Raw genomic sequence first — 20,849 nt, 5'->3', positions numbered from 1 at the left:
TTTACACTTCTGCCAGACAGAAGGTGACAGATGTTTGTTGGGTGCGGACGGAGCCCCCGGTCGTACGTTAGTGCCCTCGTCGGTCTACGTGTTGACGACCCCCTACGTAAACCGCCTTTACCTGCTCTTATTTTCAGTGTACACAAGCGTTTGTGATTCAGATTGTGCCGGATTGTGACATTCTGCTGAGGAATCACAAGTATCTGAGTCCAACCCTGCTGGGCTCGGTCTCATCAGCACATGGCCACTGTGGGCTGGTTTCTACCAGGACCCTCCATTAAAGGCATGGTGCTGCTGAGCCGGCCGGGCAGAGGGTGCTGAGCAGTCCTCCGGCAGCAGGTGTTCCTCCTTCTCCCAGGCACAAATGCAAATAAAGAGGCAGGAGAGACTGATTTGACTGACAAATCCAGAAGCCGCAGCTGCTGCCTGCAGTAGTCAGTCACTGTGAGCCCAGTGGCAAGTGTCAGGGACAGGATGCTTCCATGGAGCTGCTCTCTTGCCCAAACTCCCTGCTGAAGTGCAGCATCTGCATCATCCTAGGTGAGAGGCATGGGGACTCAATGCACACTTTACCACCTTACTGTGTGGGGGACTACAAGTCAAAGCAATCCTTATGGCTTGTAGGGTTTATGGCATGCTGGGGTTTGTGGTTTTTCAACTGCATTGATAATTTGCGCTTGTTATGAATAGGTTTAATTTTTTTATACAGTGTGTCCTTAAACTCTGGGCACACAGTCAAAAGTACAGATTTTCAAGAAAAGAAATTTATTAACATTTTATTCTACTGGAATATTAATTAACTTCTTCCATATGATTTCCATCATTGGTGATGCATCAACTATATAATATCTCTATAAGCTGCCATAGTTGTAATTATTTCATAACTTTCTAATATCAGAAATATCATATTTGGAGTATTCTAGAGTGACATATTATAGAAGATATCTTTATGGTATATATATATTTCTATATATTATACATTTACATTGATATGTATAATGTATTTATATGTATATCTAAATGATGATTTATTATATTCTGTAGTTATATTTAGCATATTTAATTAATATAATATTTTATAATATATATTTTATATTAAATATATATTAGTTATAGTAATTAACATGTATGTATATAATACATCACTCTTGAGAACGTAGTCTCCAACCTGTAGCTTTCCAGCTCTTGCAAAACTACAACTCCCAGCATGCTAGTTCAACTATTCACCATCCTGACATGCTGGGAGTTGTAGTTGTGCAACAACCAGAGCGTCGCAGGTTGGAAACTATCGCTCTAGTCAGTGTAAGTATATTCCAAATACTTGTGCAGAATGTGTGTTTTATATATACTAATTTGTAGCTGTATTGGAATATCATTGCGTTACTGATTACCTATAGTTCTGACATGGGTCTATGTTTGACCACAATAGGGGTCTATGCCCACGACCATGTAAGATGCTATGTTATTTAAGGTGTCATATTTTTTGTTGTATTCTTCCTTATCGTGGGTCTGTATTAGTTCTAAAGGTCAGATTGCACGTATAACGGCTTCTGCATGGATACAATGTTTGGGTCTTTAATAATCGCCATCATTGTATCCGTGGGTCTCCTAAAAGCCCCTGTATCAGCCATGTTTCTACAGTACTGCCTTTTATGGTGCATCCAACACGGTGAATGCCAAAATTCGGGGGGAAAAAAAAGAGAATGAGATGGTGGTAGTTTTTTGCTCAATTCATCTTCCCTCCCAAAAAAAGTAATCAGAAAGTCATATGGACCCCAAAATGATAAAACCGCACAACGGGAAAAAAATAACTATATTGACGAAAAAACTTCGAGCTGTTGGAAGATCGAAGAGGGACCTGAGGGCGCTCATAAACCCGGAGCTGGCCCGGGCGTCACCCTACATAAGATAACATTACGGCCATATTACGGCTCCGTGCTGCTTGGTGCAGGGCTGGGGGGAGAGCGGCATGATGATGGGACGTCACTCCGGGGGGCTGTGATGTAAGTCATCAGGAGAACAGTACTCAACAATTTCAGTAGACAAAAGTCTACATGGATTACACAAGGAACGTTCTACCCGGAGCCGCCTCTATAATGACCACATCTGTCACCATCTAACAATGAGCGCACAGTTACAAATGCTCCTATTGTTCAGTAATCCCCTATATATTATTAAAGACGGTCTTCAATAACGGATCAGCTACAAGTCTTCCCTTATGTTACACTTTTATTTTCTCTTTTACTTTTTTTTTTAAGTAGGTAAATCATTATTTGGGTCAATCAATGCGCTGCAAACGAGAAACGGGCCCATTTTTCATCAGCGTTCTGGATCCGAATTTCATTCGTTATTGGTTAGTTTGTCCATTTTTACCGTCAGCGTAGAATCCATTTTTGGCACATTCCACCCCATCCCCCCAAAAAATAAGATTCCAAGCTTTAACACTAAAAATGGACAGAACCGATGACATCTTGATGGCTTCCATGTTCTATTCATTTTTTAGATTGCATTGGTAAGTTTGATCCATGACTTGGATCAAAAATGGGAAAGTAGCCAAAAATATATTTATATTTTTTTGCCGATGCTCGGTGTACAAAATAACTTAGACGTACAAACAGCCCCATAAACTATTATGGTTATGTGCTGTATCTGTGAAAAACACTGGTAGAGCACATATGTGATGTCCGAATGAGGTCTGGGTTATAGCTCATTAAGAAATGAGTATATATATTATATATTTATTTATTTTTTTTTTTTTAAATTTCACTGATTAATTTTTTTGTACATTATCAAAAACTAAACTTAAATTGTATCGAATGGAAATTCTATGACATTACTTCGTCTATTGTCAGCAGTCGATGCCCAAATCCCCAACTACTCATACAGCTGCATGGACCCCTATGGGTGTGATATGGGGGCTCTGGCACATTAGAGTTGTCATAGATAATTTTCAGCTTCGGAGCGGAGTTGGCCTTTAGCTTATTTCCCATTTCTGTGTTTGTGGCTTGTCCTCCTTCACGGCAGAACACAGAAGGATTTTCTTTCATCTAGACCTCCGGTCTGTGTTGACTGTCAACACGAGCTGCTGTGTTTTGGTCTTACCCGACTGGAACGATTAAAATTCGCATCTTACATGTTTGTGCATTCCACAAAGAGGTCGGTCCAGAAAAAAAGAGACATTAATAATTTATTACAAACCCTCATACAACAAAACAGCTAAAGCCCCGACTACAGGGTGTCGTTCACTGGGTACTGTAGAGGACCTTCCACAGCATCTCTGCCCATATACTATACTGTTACCACGCGATATAGATGATTCCTTAACTTTGCATTTTGATTGAAGTGGTTTTCTAATGATCATAAATAGGTAACGTTTCGACGTACATGTAAAAACTATCAACTTTGCAAATGACCTCTTATCACAAATCCTCTCCGTTCCTTAGAACTGAGGGATTTTTAATTCTGTAGCTTACTGCTTATTCCCTACGTTACCGGACACCTCTGCGGTCCTAGAGTTGGCCCTTTTAGAAGGTAAGGGTTTTGCTAAATCCTTGAAAGCTCTGCTCTCAAGCTGGGCGGCTGTCATCTGATGTTGCAGAGGTAATGTTACCTCTGTCAGCAGCATTAGAAAATGCAAAGTTCAGATCAGCTGAACAAACCAAATTCTCAATCTTCAGAAGCATACCACCTCGTGGGAAGTGGAGAGGCCAGGGAAGCGGTACACTTCTGAATTTAAAAGGGTAGCCTTTAAAGCTTATTTCTGATAAAGATGACCTTTAGCTAGAGCCAGTGTTCCACAACTCCGGTCCTCAAGAGCCACCAACAGGTCTTGTTTTCAGGATTTCCTTAGTAATGCCCAGGTGATAATTGTATCAACAGGACAGGCAAGCATTCAATCACCTGAGCAATACTAAGGAACTCCTGAAAACATGACCTGTTGGTGGCTCTTGAGGACCGGAGTTGGGGAACACTGAGCTGGACCATAGGTGGGGGAAAGACACCTATCTCCTCCACGATCAGCTGGCAGCTCAAGCTGTGGCCTGAACAGGAACACCACCTTCCATCTCAATGTTTCATGGCAGCTGAATACTGCAGATATGCACCTAAATAAATTAATGTAGCTGATCTTTAGTATCGAAGAGCATCCACTAAAAAACATAATCAAACATTTCCAGGAGGAGTAATGGAGGAACCGTACAATGCAGAGTACGTAGAAAAGACGATCCGGAGTTTTTAATATGAAGGGAATTGCAGACACTTCTTGAGAGCCCAAGGATCCTCTTTAAGTAGATGTGGAGCTCATCTTTTATCGGTATCCTACAGGAGAGATTACATTATAATCCCATTTGGTTCGTTATTTGTCGTTGCCGTATTACCTCATTAACTGTAATGGCAACAAAATGACATTTTCATCTCGGTAAATATTACTCAATGTGTCTGTGTACGGGAGATGTCCCAGGTCTGTGCAGGGCGTAATGAGGAGCCACACCCCGTGTAATGACTGCCTGGGCTCCTACTACTAGATTTACGAGTCCTCCACTACAGTATGGGCTTCATTTAAAGGGGGATTTCAGAAATGAAAAAAATGGATTACCTACTTTTAAAGGGGTTATCCAGGACTTATCCTTGTGATAGGTCATCATTATCAGATTGGTGAGGGTTTGACATTGATCAGCGGGTTCCAGCTGCTGTGGCGGTCAAATGTCCGTTCTTAGGTACTGCAGCTCAGTTCCCATTCACTTCAATAGTAGCTAAGTTGCAATCCCAAAAAGGTCACTACAGTATGGAGCTATGCTATTTCGGCTGTGGGTACATTCATCCTTGGTGGGAGCTGCAAATAGCTGATCCGTGGGTGGCGGATGATCTCACGTAAGAGTGGATCATCAACATCGAAGACTTGGACAACCCCTTAAAGACTGTGGCTACCCTGTCAGTCAATTGTTTAGAGGGGAACAGCTCCTCTAAACAAATTTTTGGAGGTCTGCGGACATGAAAAGGAACTGGAGGCTTTTTGCCAAGATGAGTAGGCTGCTTTACCATCTGAGAAAATAAAGAACCTCATCCACAACTACCACAAATTACTTCAAGCTGACATTGATGTTAGAGGAGCAATGCACAGTACTAAGAAATGGGGTATGTGAACTTTTGATCAGGGTCATTTGGATGTTTTGTGTTGTCAATATGATATAAAGAGAAAACACAGTAGTCTGACAATAAATGGCTTCACCCAACCACTAACCATGAGTGGAGAAAAAGTTTTTGTGTTATCATTCATATTCTCTGAAAAAAGGCAAAGAAAGCAAAAATTCTGCTGGGGTGTGTAAACTTTTGAGTACAACTGTACATCAGTGACATAAATCGTTGGTCTGGAGGAAGCAGGAGGCTCTGAAGTAGAGTTGAGCAAAATAGATTTTCAGGACCCATTACACATTTGTAGTCCATGGACGCCAGACCAGAGACCTGTGAATCTCCTCCTCTTTCCTGGCATTCCTTTTGTGCCTTCTGATTAGTTGACCTAGCTCAACGATGTGCTTGAGTTGCACCACAATGATGACCTTGCATCGGGCCGATTAATCAGAAGAGGCTCTGCAGGCAAGTAGGAGGAGGTTCCAGTGGTCCCAGACTACCCCTGTAGACCAGGACCCTGCATTTTATTTTTTGTTGGTTCAGCTCTACTTTGAAGTAAGCCGGGGCTAAATACAAAGCTTCTGAGCCTTACCTCTACTGGTGCTTCTCCCAAAATTAGAATATCATCAAAAAGGTTATATGTGTTATATGCTACGTGGGCTGTTATACACTCCGTGAGCTGTGCTATATACTACGTGGCTGTGCTATATACTCCGTGGGCTGTGTTATATACTACGTGGCTGTGCTATATACTCCGTGGGCTGTGCTATATACTGCGTGGGCTGTGCTATATACTACGTGGGCTGTGCTATATACTACGTGGGCTGTGTTATACACTACGTGGGCTGTGCTATATACTACGTGGGCTGTGTTATACACTACGTGGGCTGTGTTATACACTACGTGGGCTGTGTTATACACTACGTGGCCTGTGTTATACACTACGTGGCCTGTGTTATATACTGCGTGCGTGGGCTGTTATATACTACGTGAGCTGTGCTATATACTATGTGGCTGTGCAATATTCTACGTGGCTGTGCTATTTACTACGTGAGCTTTATATACTACATGGCCGGCAACGAACAATCAGCGACAGGTGCAGTCCGGCTGCGAATTGGTGCGGGATTTGAACCACGCTTCGCTAATTGGTCGTGGACGACCGAATCCTATGTATTCAATGTATTATTCTAAAATCTTCATAAATAAACTACATACATATTCTAGAATACCCGATGTGTTAGAATCGAGCTACCATCTAGTAGTAGTTATATTCTTGTACATAGAGGGCAGTATTATAGTAGTTATATTCCTGTACATAGGAGCAGTATTATAGTAGTTATATTCTTGTACATAGGAGCAGTATTATAGTAGTTATATTCTTGTACATAGGGGCAGTATTATAGTAGTTATATTCTTGTACATAGGGGCAGTATTATAGTAGTTATATTCTTGTACATAGGGGGCAGTATTATAGTAGTTATATTCTTGTACATAGGAGCAGTATTATAGTAGTTATATTCTTGTATGTAGGAGCAGTATTATAGTAGTTATATTCTTATACATAGGAGCAGTATTATATTAGTTGTATTCTTGTACATAGGAGCAGTATTATAGTAGTTATATTCTTGTACATAGGGAGCAGTGTTATATTAGTGATATTCTTATACATAGGAGCAGTATTATAGTAGTTATATTCTTGTACATAGGGGCAGTATTATAGTAGTTATATTCTTATACATAGTGGCAGTATTATCGTAGTTATATTCTTGTGCATAGGGGCAGTATTATCGTAGTTATATTCTTGTACAAAGGGAGCAGTGTTATATTAGTTATATAAGGAGCGTAGGGGGCTAGCACTCGACTGTTGTGAATGTGACGGTGCCAGTGAACGGAGCCAAAGGTTCCATCAATCATAAAGTCATATAATGACTGCACTCGTACTCTAGAAATTGTTGCTTTTAAGTGAAAAATTTATTGGAACAGTGCTGTAGGTGAAGCGATAGGCAACAAAAACGTTTCGGCCAACCTGTGGCCTTGATCACATTATCGCCTTATGTGGTGCTGTCTTTTGATAGATCTACGGTGTCGCTGAGAACACAGGCCAGAAATAGAGAGGCAAAGTCCGTACTTGTCCTTATGCCAATGGATAATGTATATTTCAGTAGCCAGACATGTAGCAAAAGGGTTGCCGTCGTAGTGTAGGGTTGTTTATAAGTACTGGGTATGACTACCAAGGTGTAGGATAAACCCAAAAGCCTGCCTGGGATTTCTCCTTAATGCTTCACTAGCCAGAAGGTGGGTATGCACAAATTTAGATTGGTGGCGGAGATCCTAGTCGCCAGGGGCAGCATTGGTGGCCAAGTGGGAATGGCTGACACAGACTGTGTCAAAGCGCAGGTGTGTGTCAAAGCGCAGGGGAAGTCTTCAACCCTTTTGCTACATGTCTGGCTACTGAAATATACATTATCCATTGGCATAAGGACAAGTACGGACTTTGTCTCTCTATTTCTGGCCTGTGTTCTCAGCGACACCGTAGATCTATCAAAAGACAACACCACATAAGGCGATAATGTGATCAAGGCCACAGGTTGGCCGAAACGTTTTTGCTGCCTATCGCTTCACCTACAGCACTGTTCCAATAAATTTTTCACTTAAAAGCAACAATTTCTAGAGTACGAGTGCAGTCATTATATGACTTTATTATATTAGTTATATTCTTGTACATAAGAGTAGTATTATAGTAGTTATATTCTTGTACATAGGAGCAGTATTATAGTAGTTATATTCTTGTACATAGGAGCAGTATTATAGTAGTTCTATTCTTGTACATAGGGGCAGTATTATAGTAGTTATATTCTTGTACATAGGGGCAGTATTATAGTAGTTATATTCTTGTACATAGAGGCAGTATTATAGTAGTTATATTCTTGTACATAGGGAGCAGTGTTATATTAGTTATATTATTGTACATAGGGGGCAGTATTATAGCAGTTATATTCTTGTACATAGGGGCAGTATTATAGTAGTCATATTCTTGTACATAGGAGCAGTATTATAGTAGTTATATTCTTGTACATAGGGGCAGGATTATAGTAGTTATATACCTGCACATAGAGCAGTGTTATATTAGTTATATTATTGTACATAGGGGGCAGTATTATAGCAGTTATATTCTTGTACATAGGGGCAGTATTATAGTAGTCATATTCTTGTACATAAGGGGCAGTATTATAGTAGTCATATTCTTGTACATAGGGGCAGTATTATAGTAGTTATATACCTGCACATAGAGCAGTGTTATATTAGTTATATTCTTGAACATAGGGGGCAGTATTATAGTAGTTATATTCTTGTACATAGGAGCAGTATTATAGTAGTTATATTCTTGTACATAGGGGCAGTATTACAGTAGTTATATTCTTGTACATAGGGGCAGTATTATAGTAGTTATATTCTTACATAGGGGCAGTATTATAGTAGTTATATTCATGTACATAGGAGCAGTATTATAGTAGTTATATTCTTGTACATAGGAGCAGTATTATAGTAGTTATATTCCTGTACATAGGAGCAGTATTATAGTAGTTATATTCTTGAATATAGGGGCAGTATTATAGTAGTTATATTCTTGTACATAGGTAGCAGTATTATAGTAGTTATATTCTTGTACATAGGAGCAGTATTATAGTAGTTCTATTCTTGTACATAGGGGCAGTATTATAGTAGTTATATTCTTGTACATAGTGGCAGTATTATAGTAGTTATATTCTTGTACATAGGAGCAGTATTATAGTAGTTATATTCTTGTACATAGGAGCAGTATTATAGTAGTTATATTCTTGTACATAGGGGCAGTATTATAGTAGTTATATTCTTGTACATAGAGGGCAGTATTATAGTAGTTATATTCTTGTACATAGGGGCAGTATTATAGTAGTTATATTCTTGTACATAGAGGGCAGTATTATAGTAGTTATATTCTTGTACATAGAGGGCAGTATTATAGTAGTTATATTCTTGTACATAGGGGCAGTATTATAGTAGTTATATTCTTGTACATAGAGGGCAGTATTATAGTAGTTATATTCTTGTACATAGGGGCAGTATTATAGTAGTTATATTCTTGTACATAGGAGCAGTATTATAGTAGTTATATTCTTGTACATAGGAGCAGTATTATAGTAGTTATATTCTTGTACATAGAGGGCAGTATTATAGTAGTTATATTCTTGTACATAGGGGCAGTATTATAGTAGTTATAATTTGGTACATAGGGGCAGTATTATAGTGGTTATATTCCGGTACATAGGGGCAGTATCGTAGGAGCTTTATTCATGTCCTTCTGCCATACCCTCATTACGACACTGGCGAAAAGGTCTTGTCAATAGATCAATGATCATACTTTGAAAGACAGCCCTTAAAGCCTTTGCAATAATTAGGTTCTTTTTGTCGTTCAGCATCCATGTTTATGTCATGAATCTCCCAAACTGTTTCTGAGTAAAACAGCAGATGAGCAGCAAGGGTGATGTTATATTCTGTGGACATACTTGTGTTCTTAATTAGTGCAGGCTAGAAAGCACTAATTAGGAACATGTTGTCCTAATGACTCAATCTTCATATCGCCACCGCTTAAGTGATATGTTGCTTTTCGCCTAGAAAGTTTTTGAAAAACTCAAAGTTTGTAACCACTTCCATCATATTTAAATGGGTTATTCACAATCTCTTATTGGAAGGATCCCTGAAGAAACAGTGGATCATGGGATCTGAAGGGACCTGATACTAGCAAAAGTCCAATTTCCGTTCAGCACCCCCACTGGTCAAATGAAGTATTACATGGTTACTACTAAAAGGTCTTCTATCACAAACAAGGCCTTTTGCAACTGTTTCTTTTAAATAAAGGTGATCTGTAAAGCTTCTTAATTTTATTTATTTTTTTAAAGCATTTTTTTCAAAATTATATATATTTTTTTGTATTCCCTAGGGTGATTTCTGTACTCAACAGTACAGTTTTCTTTAGGTTTCATCATGTGGACAACAGCGAATGTGCGCAATGTACTAATATAAAATATAAATTGAATCTATCTGCAGAGCACAGCACTGAAATATCTGAAAGTTCTCAGAACTGGAAACGTGATATACCGTAAATTGTGGAATTATTATTTTGGAATTCTATGTAATTATTCTCATTCATTCCAAGCATTACCACCAGTACTGTCCAGTCAGAGATGACTGACAACAAGTCATATATCTTTTGGGGTATAATGGTACTTTAAGGATTCATGTTCCAAAAATTTTAATTTTGAGATTTATTTTTTTTTAGAACTTTATTACATTTTTGGAATATTTTTATACATTTTATGGTGACGCTTCTGCTCCTTATTTGCTTAACACAAAAACAAAATGTAATCTACGCCTTCTCATATTTACATGCATAAGTGATCCCTCCAGGAGATGTTTCTGTGTTTGCTAAAGCCAAGAGCAACCTGCTGCGCCTGGCACTGGCTTCGTAAGTTTATACTCGGGCGACAAGACAGAGATTACTAAGGGACAGATAAATGTTGTGCTACTGAAACTCCAACAATAGGACATGAGTCAAAAGACTACCCCATCTACTCGTCAACTCTGACACTTCAGTGGATCTCTTGCCTGGTCTTCTCATAGTCTTCGAACAAACTTCACTTCTCATGATGATGTCTTCTGTGTGACCGCTGCCCTTGAGATTGGCTGCAGCGCTCCCATGGGTGGAGACATCAACACTGGACTCAAGGACAAACATAGAGTGGTGGTGGACCAGGCAAGGAATTCATGGAAGCTTCATCCAAGAGGTGATAAATGTAGCATGGAAAAGCAGGGCATCGGTATAGGTTTACAAAGAAAATGTTCTAGGCAATGCTCTGTGAGCTAACACATCAGCAGCTGCTGCTCAAGTCTTTCTGCTGGATTGCTACAATGTATCAGTCCTGAGTCCAGGATGTTCAGCTCATAGAGCATTCTCCAGACTGGATACAACTGTACCAACTTTTCAGTTGAGAGCCGGACTAGTTGTGTACAGGATTACTGAATGTAACCACGAGTACGGTAAAATAATACTTGTTCTAGCTGGTGAGAAACTGAAGCATAGTCCCCAATTTATCAAGACCGGTATTCTGTGTTCCAGTCTGGATGAAAAATAAGAAGGGCCAAAATTCATTAAGATATCTGCACCTTTTTATGAAATTTGCACATCGTTCAGCTACACCACAACACGGAAAATATATCAGTTATGGATTAGAATATGTAGCTGTAGCATTCTTATCTGCTAAATTATGATAAATTTGCTCCCTCTATGCTGTGCTTTGCTCACTATTTTTCCAAAAATTATCAGATCTGGCCTAAAGAAGCCAAAAGCTGCACAATGTAAATGTTTTATATCTAACTCCTGATGAATAGAGGGCATAAAGTATATTATAAATGTTTAACTTCTTACATATAGTAATTAAAACTTGATTCACTTCCAACTGTCCACACAGTGTTAAAAACTTTCTACACGTCTTTAAGGTTTCCTCATCCTGCACTTTCATGCTTTCCTATAGCATGTTTTCTCTGCCCTCCCCAAGACTGTTCATGCTTTCTTTCCTCTCCACTGCAGATCTGTGTAAAACCATATCACCTTCTCTACCGACATCTCTAACACTAAGAGAAGGGAGATGGTAGAAAAGTTCAATTTAGAAAGGTGTTTAATATTTGTTTATTAATCGATAAAAAATAAATTTCCATGAAGGTATACATAGCCTTTGCAAATGTGCGGCGTCATATGGGTTTTAGTAAAGCCGGAAGAATATTAGCAATCCACTTATTTTTGTATGTTGCAGTTTTCTGACCAGGACCATCTCATTTCTAGAACAGAGAGCCTACAAATCCATAGTATACTGTACAGGAAGTATTTGTACTTGTCGGGTAGCTTTGTTTGTTTAGCAAACTGGAAGAATATAGTTATCCAGCTGTCAGACAGGGAAGTATTGTGTATTAATTAGTCCCTGACCAGAACACTTCCTTTTTTCATGTATTTACTTTGCCTTACACCCTCTTAATAATCCTGGCATTGTCTATAATGTGATGTGCTGCCGTAAATACTGATGTATATTGAGGCCACTTCTGATCTATGTGTACAGGAGAGGACTGGTGGAGGACTTTGGAGATGTGATATCATGACATGTAGCTCTTCATCATCTCCCAACATAACTATTGATTCATTTTCCTGAATAGACTTGGACCTAATTCACAAACCTTTCCTCTCGTTCTCCTCTCCACAGTTCTGCGCGTCCCTACATCTACTCCTCATCCTCTCCACAGTTCTGCACGTCCCTACATCTACTCCTCATCCTCTACACAGTGCCGCACCTACCTATATCTACTCCTCATCCTCTCCACAGTGCTGCACCTCCCTACATCTACTCCTCATCCTCTACACAGTGCTGCACCTCCCTACATCTACTCCTCATCCTCTCCACAGTGCTGCACCTCCCTACATCTACTCCTCATCCTCTACACAGTGCTGCACCTCCCTACATCTACTCCTCATCCTCTCCACAGTGCTGCACCTCCCTACATCTACTCCTTATCCTCTACACAGTGCTGCACCTCCCTACATCTACTCCTCATCCTCTACACAGTTCTGCACCTCTCTACATCTACTCCTTACCCTCTCCACAGTTCTGCACCTCTCTACATCTACTCCTCATCCTCTCCACAGTGCTGCACCTCCCTACATCTACTCCTCATCCTCTACACAGTTCTGCACCTCTCTACATCTACTCCTCATCCTCTACACAGTGCTGCACCTCCCTACATCTACTCCTCATCCTCTACACAGTGCTGCACCTCCCTACATCTACTCCTCATCCTCTACACAGTTCTGCACCTCCCTACATCTACTCCTCATCCTCTACACAGTGCTGCACCTCCCTACATCTACTCCTCATCCTCCACAGTGCTGCACCTCCCTACATCTACTCCTCATCCTCTACACAGTGCTGCACCACCTCCCTACATCTACTCCTCATCCTCTCCACAGTGCTGCACCTCCCTACATCTACTCCTCATCCTCTACACAGTGCTGCACCTCCCTACATCTACTCCTCATCCTCTCCACAGTGCTGCACCTCCCTACATCTACTCCTCATCCTCTACACAGTTCTGCACCTCCCTACATCTACTCCTCATCCTCTCCACAGTGCTGCACCTCCCTACATCTACTCCTCATCCTCTACACAGTTCTGCACCTCCCTACATCTACTCCTCATCCTCTACACAGTGCTGCACCTCCCTACATCTACTCCTCATCCTCTACACAGTGCTGCACCTCCCTACATCTACTCCTCATCCTCTACACAGTTCTGCACCTCCCTACATCTACTCCTCATCCTCTACACAGTGCTGCACCTTCCTACATCTACTCCTCATCCTCTCCACAGTGCTGCACCTCCCTACATCAACTCCTTATCCTCTCCACAGTTCTGCACCTCTCTACATCTACTCCTCATCCTCCACAGTGCTGCACCTCCCTACATCTACTCCTCATCCTCCACAGTGCTGCACCTCCCTACATCTACTCCTCATCCTCTACACAGTGCTGCACCTCCCTACTTCTACTCCTCATCCTCTACACAGTTCTGCACCTCCCTACATCTACTCCTTATCCTCTACACAGTGCTGCACCTCCCTACATCTACTCCTCATCCTCCACAGTGCTGCACCTCCCTACATCTACTCCTCATCCTCTACACAGTGCTGCACCTCCCTACATCTACTCCTCATCCTCTCCACAGTGCTGCACCTCCCTACATCTACTCCTCATCCTCTACACAGTGCTGCACCTCCCTACATCTACTCCTCATCCTCTCCACAGTGCTGCACCTCCCTACATCTACTCCTCATCCTCTCCACAGTGCTGCACCTCCCTACATCTACTCCTCATCCTCTACACAGTTCTGCACCTCCCTACATCTACTCCTCATCCTCTCCACAGTGCTGCACCTCCCTATATCTACTCCTCATCCTCTACACAGTTCTGCACCTCCCTACATCTACTCCTCATCCTCTACACAGTTCTGCACCTCCCTACATCTACTCCTCATCCTCTCCACAGTGCTGCACCTCCCTACATCAACTCCTTATCCTCTCCACAGTTCTGCACCTCTCTACATCTACTCCTTATCCTCTCCACAGTTCTGCACCTCTCTACAACTACTCCTCATCCTCTCCACAGTGCTGCACCTCCCTACATCTACTCCTCATCCTCTACACAGTTCTGCACCTCCCTACATCTACTCCTCATCCTCTACACAGTGCTGCACCTCCCTACATCTACTCCTCATCCTCTACACAGTGCTGCACCTCCCTACATCTACTCCTCATCCTCTACACAGTTCTGCACCTCCCTACATCTACTCCTCATCCTCTACACAGTGCTGCACCTCCCTACATCTACTCCTCATCCTCTACACAGTTCTGCACCTCCCTACATCTACTCCTCATCCTCTCCACAGTGCTGCACCTCCCTACATCAACTCCTTATCCTCTCCACAGTTCTGCACCTCTCTACATCTACTCCTCATCCTCCACGGTGCTGCACCTCCCTACATCTACTCCTCATCCTCCACAGTGCTGCACCTCCCTACATCTACTCCTCATCCTCTACACAGTGCTGCACCTCCCTACATCTACTCCTCATCCTCTACACAGTTCTGCACCTCCCTACATCTACTCCTCATCCTCTACACAGTGCTGCACCTCCCTACATCTACTCCTCATCCTCCACAGTGCTGCACCTCCCTACATCTACTCCTCATCCTCCACAGTGCTGCACCTCCCTACATCTACTCCTCATCCTCCACAGTGCTGCACCTCCCTACATCTACTCCTCATCCTCTCCACAGTGCTGCACCTCCCTACATCAACTCCTTATCCTCTCCACAGTTCTGCACCTCTCTACATCTACTCCTCATCCTCCACAGTGCTGCACCTCCCTACATCTACTCCTCATCCTCCACAGTGCTGCACCTCCCTACATCTACTCCTCATCCTCTACACAGTGCTGCACCTCCCTACATCTACTCCTCATCCTCTACAAAGTTCTGCACCTCCCTACATCTACTCCTCATCCTCTACACATTGCTGCACCTCCCTACATCTACTCCTCATCCTCCACAGTGCTGCACCTCCCTACATCTACTCCTCATCCTCTACACAGTGCTGCACCTCCCTACATCTACTCCTCATCCTCTACACAGTTCTGCACCTCCCTACATCTACTCCTCATCCTCTACACAGTGCTGCACCTCCCTACATCTACTCCTCATCCTCCACAGTGCTGCACCTCCCTACATCTACTCCTCATCCTCCACAGTGCTGCACCTCCCTACATCTACTCCTCATCCTCCACAGTGCTGCACCTCCCTACATCCCAGCCCATCTCCTCCATACTGCTGCACCCTATATCTCCCTCCTAATCTCTGTCCAACACCATACCTGTGCCCTACATTCTGCTAATGATCTAAGACAAATGGAACGCCAGCCAGGGCCATGGAATACTCACTACCGGATCCGGTACTTAAAGGGATGTGTCACGGCAGTGGCGACCTGGTCCATGGCCCTGGGCACCCATGTAAAAGGGAATGTCTTTAAAGGGATTATGTGAATAAAGTTTGTGTTCATGACGCCACCTGTGGCATTCGGTCAGGAGTGACTGACGCTGCTTAAAGGGGTCCTCTCGGGTGGTGTTATGGCAGCTGAGATGGTATGGCTTCCCACAGGTGAAGCTTGGTCCCCAGGGCTCCCGGTGTAGTAGGGACCGGTTGTAGGTGGTGCAGCAAGAAAGGAAGGAAACAGGTTTGCAGTCTCTTTACCTGGTTTACTGAAGGTCTCAGGCAACCACAGTCCAGGGTACCGGATCACAGGTGTAGGTATGGTCTGGCTGGCTTGGAAGCAAATTGGGAGTCCTTCTTATCAGGTGGGGTTGGAAGCTTTCCATCTAGCACAGTGGTGTTGTAGTCTCTTGCTGCCTTAGGCTAGGTTCTCATTTCGTTTTTGTGTCCGCGCTAACGGACAGCGTTGCACGGCGAAATTAACACCGTGCAACGCGTCCGTTAGCGCTCCCATTGCCAGCAATGTTAAAGCGCATTGCTAGCGCGTGCCATTTTCGGCACGCGCTAGCGATGTGCCGTTCTTTTGTAGCGCGCCTTGGACGCTGCTTGCAGCGCTCTGGCAGATCGGGGATCTGCACTAGGGGACGTTTAACGCGAACCCGAAAAAGACATTGCGTTAGCGCAATCCGCTAGCGCTTAGCGCTAAACGGATTGCCCTAACGCAATCTGAACCTAGCCTTAGGCCTCTCACAAGGTCCTCACGTGTTCTCTCTGTCCCTCTGGTTGGTGGGACACTACCCGTACAACAGGTAGCTCGAGCCTTTTTACAGGGTCTCTATCATGTCCCGGGCTCTATGCACTACTGTGTCCTCAGGTGTAAAGGTGGACAGGTGACTTGTAATCCAGCTGTCCTGCCGGTTTCTGCTGCGAGAGTCCTTCCCAACCCTGATCTTCCGGCTACCGGTATCTGCGATTCAGTGTGGAGGTAGCCCAGGCGCAGCTAACCCCCAGCTCCTTACTCTCCTGCGCTTCACTTCCCCTTCACGCTCTCTGCAATCTGTTCTGCTTTCTTTGCTCTCTTTCCAGGAGCTGCAGCACCTCTCTTGGCTGCATGGCCCCTCTCTCTTCTGTCCCTCTGACAGACTGACTACTCTGTTCCTGTCTCTGGTAGACTGACTGACTTTCCCTCCAGACCAGAATATATATAGGGGAGCCACCCACAAGCTGAATCAGAGCTCCCCCTTCTGGCCTTGGAGTGTGAACATGTTTCATGTTTGTGATTACCTGATGAAAGAGATCCTTCCTTGCTTCCAAGCGTGACATCACTCTCCCCGTGAGGAATGCAATGCCACTGTAACAACCAGGAACCTGGGGTGTTACACAAACATCTTCCATAACATGAACCTCCCACTCTTGTCTCCAAGACTTCTCTCATGCTGTACCTGTTCTCTGGAATTTACTAACCCAGACAATCAAGTTTATTCTGACATCTTTTTTGGCATGTATGTCACATCACCTTGCTAACTTTTCTCTTTTCTGTTTTAATAATTTACTCCATTATTAAAAAACCCCTCTCTCGACCCATCGTGCACAAATAACTACAGACCAGTCTCCAATCTCCCCTTCATCTCTAAACTCTTGGAGCGCCTGGTCTACTCCCGCCTTACCCATTACTACATCCACTCACTCCCTCCTAGATCCTTCACAGTCCGGCTTCCGCCCCTACTGTCATGTCGGACACTGTTCAGACCAGGTCGTCTGACAGACAGCGGTAATTCTGCGTTTGACCACTGTTTGCTCATTGACGTCGGCTAGTTTTCGTCTGGCTGCTCCAGGGTTAATTTATCTGATCCTCGGATTGGAAGCTGGGCCATGCCCATTTCCTTTACATGGTTCTCCTGATCTTTGGGCGTCGCCGATTATAGCTTCTGTCTTATTCGTAGTTATCTCGGTCCGGAGTGGAGAGCTGGTTGTTGGAGAATCGTTGCTGGTGGTGTATTTTCCTTTGTCTTATTTACTCCTTCCTATATTTGTATTTATTTTGCCCTGCACCTTTATAGTGTATTCCTGATTGACTGCGGCGTGGTGTATATTTTCCTTTATCCTTGTTTGTTATAACTGTGGGTATTGGTCTATTGCATTCACTGGGTGGTGGGCGGTGGTGTTCAGTCTAGGGCTGAATCAGGAGTCAGGGTGAGGGTGGAGGCCTGAACATGCACACCATCAGTGTAAACTTCAGGTAGAGGGTCAGACAGGGTTTCCCTAGTCTGAGGGAAATTGCAGGGGCCCGGGTTATTAGCTCTCGCCCTCCTTGTATCCCCGTGACACCTACATTCGACAGAAACTGCATTCAAAGTGACTAACGACCTTTTGACAGCAAAATATAACAGTGACCACTCTTTGCTCATTCTTTTCGACCTTTCTGCAGCTTTCGACACTGTTGGCCACCGTCTCTTACTCTCTAGGCTCCAGTCAATAGGCATTAAGGACACTACTCTCTCCTGGTTCTCTTCCTATTTTTCTGACCGCTCCTTTAGTGTATTTTTCCCTGGCTCCAGTTCATCTCCTCTTCCTCTCACTGTCGGGGTACCTCAGGGCTCAGTCCTTGGCCCCTTCTCTTCTCTCTCTACCTGGCCTCAATTGGGCAGACCATCAGCAGATTTGGCTTTCAGTACCATCTTTATGCTGATGACACACAACTATACACGTCATCCCCTGACATTACCGTCTCTGTACTACAGAACGCCACTGACTGTCTGTCCGCAGTCTCCAACATCATGTCCGCTCTCTATCTGAAACTCAACCTTTCCAAAACTGAACTTCTTCTGCTCCCGCCATCTACAAACCTCCCTAAATCTGATATTTCCCTCTCCGTGGGTGGCACCATAATAACACCCCGGCAGCAGGCGTGCTGTCTGCGTGTTATGTTTGACACAATCTCTCCTTCACCTCCCACATACAATCTCTTGCCTGCTCTTGCCGCTTACACCTAAAGAACATCTCTAGAATCCGCCCTTTTCTCAGTATGGAAACAACTAAAACCCTCACTGTCGCCCTGATCCTCTCCCGTCTGGACTACTGTAACGCTCTATCAATTGGCCTCCCCCTCACTCAACTTTCCCCTCTCCAGTTGATCCTTAATGCGGCAGCCAGGGTCGTCCATCTGGCTAACCTGTACTCGGATGCATCCGCTCTTCGACAGTTGTTGCACTGGCTGCCCATTCATTATAGGATCCAATTCAAACTGCTTGTTCTCACCCACAAAGCTCTCCACAGTCGGCACCCCGCTACATCTCCTCCCTCATTTCTTTTTATCGGCCTACCAGCTCATTACGCTCTGCAAACCACTTTCGAGTACCTTCCACTCCCGGCTCCGAAACTTCTCCCTTGTTGCACCAATCCTCTGGAATGCTCTACCCTAAGAAATTAGGACTATCCACAACTTGCACAGTTTTAGATGCTCCCTCAAAACACATTTGTTCAGAGCGGCCTATCACGTTCCCTAATCAAAGTTAGTGTGTGTCCCTTGTTAGTGTTTTCCCTTGCCAGGGAAAACGAATGCGGGTTTTGATGCTTTTTTAATGCGTTTTCCATGCGTTTTTTTCTAGGCGTTTTTTTAAGCGTTTTTGAGCACAAAAAAAAAAGGCTCCTATGAGGTAATTTCCTAGTCCAACCCCTCTTCTACATTTTATTTTCTTGTTGGATTCAAGATGCCACAAGTGCAGCCCCAGCGGCGTCTCAGCCAAGAAAATCTGCATATTTTTCTGCTTACATAACTGATTCTGCTGGATTATGGGGATGCTCATGGGATGGAATGATGGGATGCCCATGTCACTTCCTATTTGCTGCGGTTTTGATTTACAAAACCGCATTCAAAACCGCAGCAAATGCACTTGAAATCCGCCAAAAAATTGAATATTTGCAGATTTCAAGTGTTCCAATACAAGTCTATGGCAGCGGAATCGCAGCGATTACGCAAAATAAATGAACATGCTGCGTATTTTACAGTGATGCGATTCCGCTGCGGAAAAATACGCAGCATGGGTACAGTAATTGCGGAATGCAATTAAAATGAATGGGATGCATTTTGTTAGCGTTTTTTAAGTGTTTCCGCAGCGGAAAATTTTGTTGAATGATGTCTTACTTTACAATGTCTGATATTGTTTATACATGTTCCCTCCAAATTGTACAGTGCTGCAGAATGTGCTGTATACATAAAAAAAAAACTAGTAAGGAGAGGAGGATGTGCCGGCTGGATCTCATGTATACATAAGGGCTACATTAGCATTTCTGTCCTGCATCTGGTGGGGACATGTGTGTCTTTGTTCCTCTCTGCAGGGGGCATTCCTAGTGTACAGTCCTGTGGTCAGGCTGGAGACTGGGCTTCTGGAATACCCTTCATTCTTTGAGCTAAAAGCAATTGTTTAAGGGGGAGGGTGTGAACACTTCTGCCCATCCAGGGGGCTGATCTCAGGATAGTTTAGTGAGGAGTTGGTGCAGTGATGTTGAGGGGAGAGGATCATTTGCTTATTTGCCCAGATATGGGTGGCCTATGGAGACTGGAGATCGGTTGCCGACTGGAGATCGGTTGCCATCTGGAGCTGGTTACACGTGCTATGGTCATGGGATCTGTTGTCTGGATTTGAGGAATTATTCTAAGAACTGTTGTTGGCTGGAGTGGGACACACGTGCTATGGTCATGATATCTGTTGTCTGGAGGAACATAGGCTGTAATTGCAGACTATACTGGCGGGAGATACCCAAAGCTGTGGGCCAACCAAAACTTGGGTGACATTGGGTATCTCCTGGTACGGGGGCAGTGGAACCACTGATCCTGGTTTAGGATCTTGTGGACTGGGGACATTGTGACCATTTACCCAGAATTGCTGTAAGACCATGGATGTAAGGTATAAAAAATAGCTGTATCGTTAACCTACCTAAGTGATTATTTACAACCCACACCCTCACATCTTCACAGTTGCCATTGCATCTGTTCCTACCACGGAATCACAGTGACATGAGGGTCCACATTCAAGAACTTTACGCATGGCAGTAGATGCATAGATACACTTTACACTAACCAGTCCTCACAGGTGT

General features: G+C 43.5%; 1 protein-coding gene across 1 annotated transcript in view; it reads left to right on the top strand.

Moving 5' to 3' along the window:
* Window positions 1-309: 309 nt before the first annotated feature.
* The window catches only part of HEPACAM2 (HEPACAM family member 2), a 99,184-nt gene continuing 78,644 nt past the window's right edge, over window positions 310-20,849 (top strand). Inside the window, exon 1 of the mRNA XM_077268174.1 lies at window positions 310-540. Within this exon, the coding sequence (XP_077124289.1) occupies window positions 483-540 (58 nt within the window). The 5' untranslated portion in view covers window positions 310-482. The remainder of the gene's footprint in view (window positions 541-20,849) is intronic.

This window comes from Ranitomeya variabilis, chromosome 6 (genome assembly GCF_051348905.1).
Source record: "Ranitomeya variabilis isolate aRanVar5 chromosome 6, aRanVar5.hap1, whole genome shotgun sequence".
Classification (NCBI taxonomy): Eukaryota; Metazoa; Chordata; class Amphibia; order Anura; family Dendrobatidae; genus Ranitomeya; species Ranitomeya variabilis.
The sequence above is the reverse complement of the archived record's forward strand: the minus strand, read 5'-3'. Positions and strand labels throughout refer to the sequence as shown.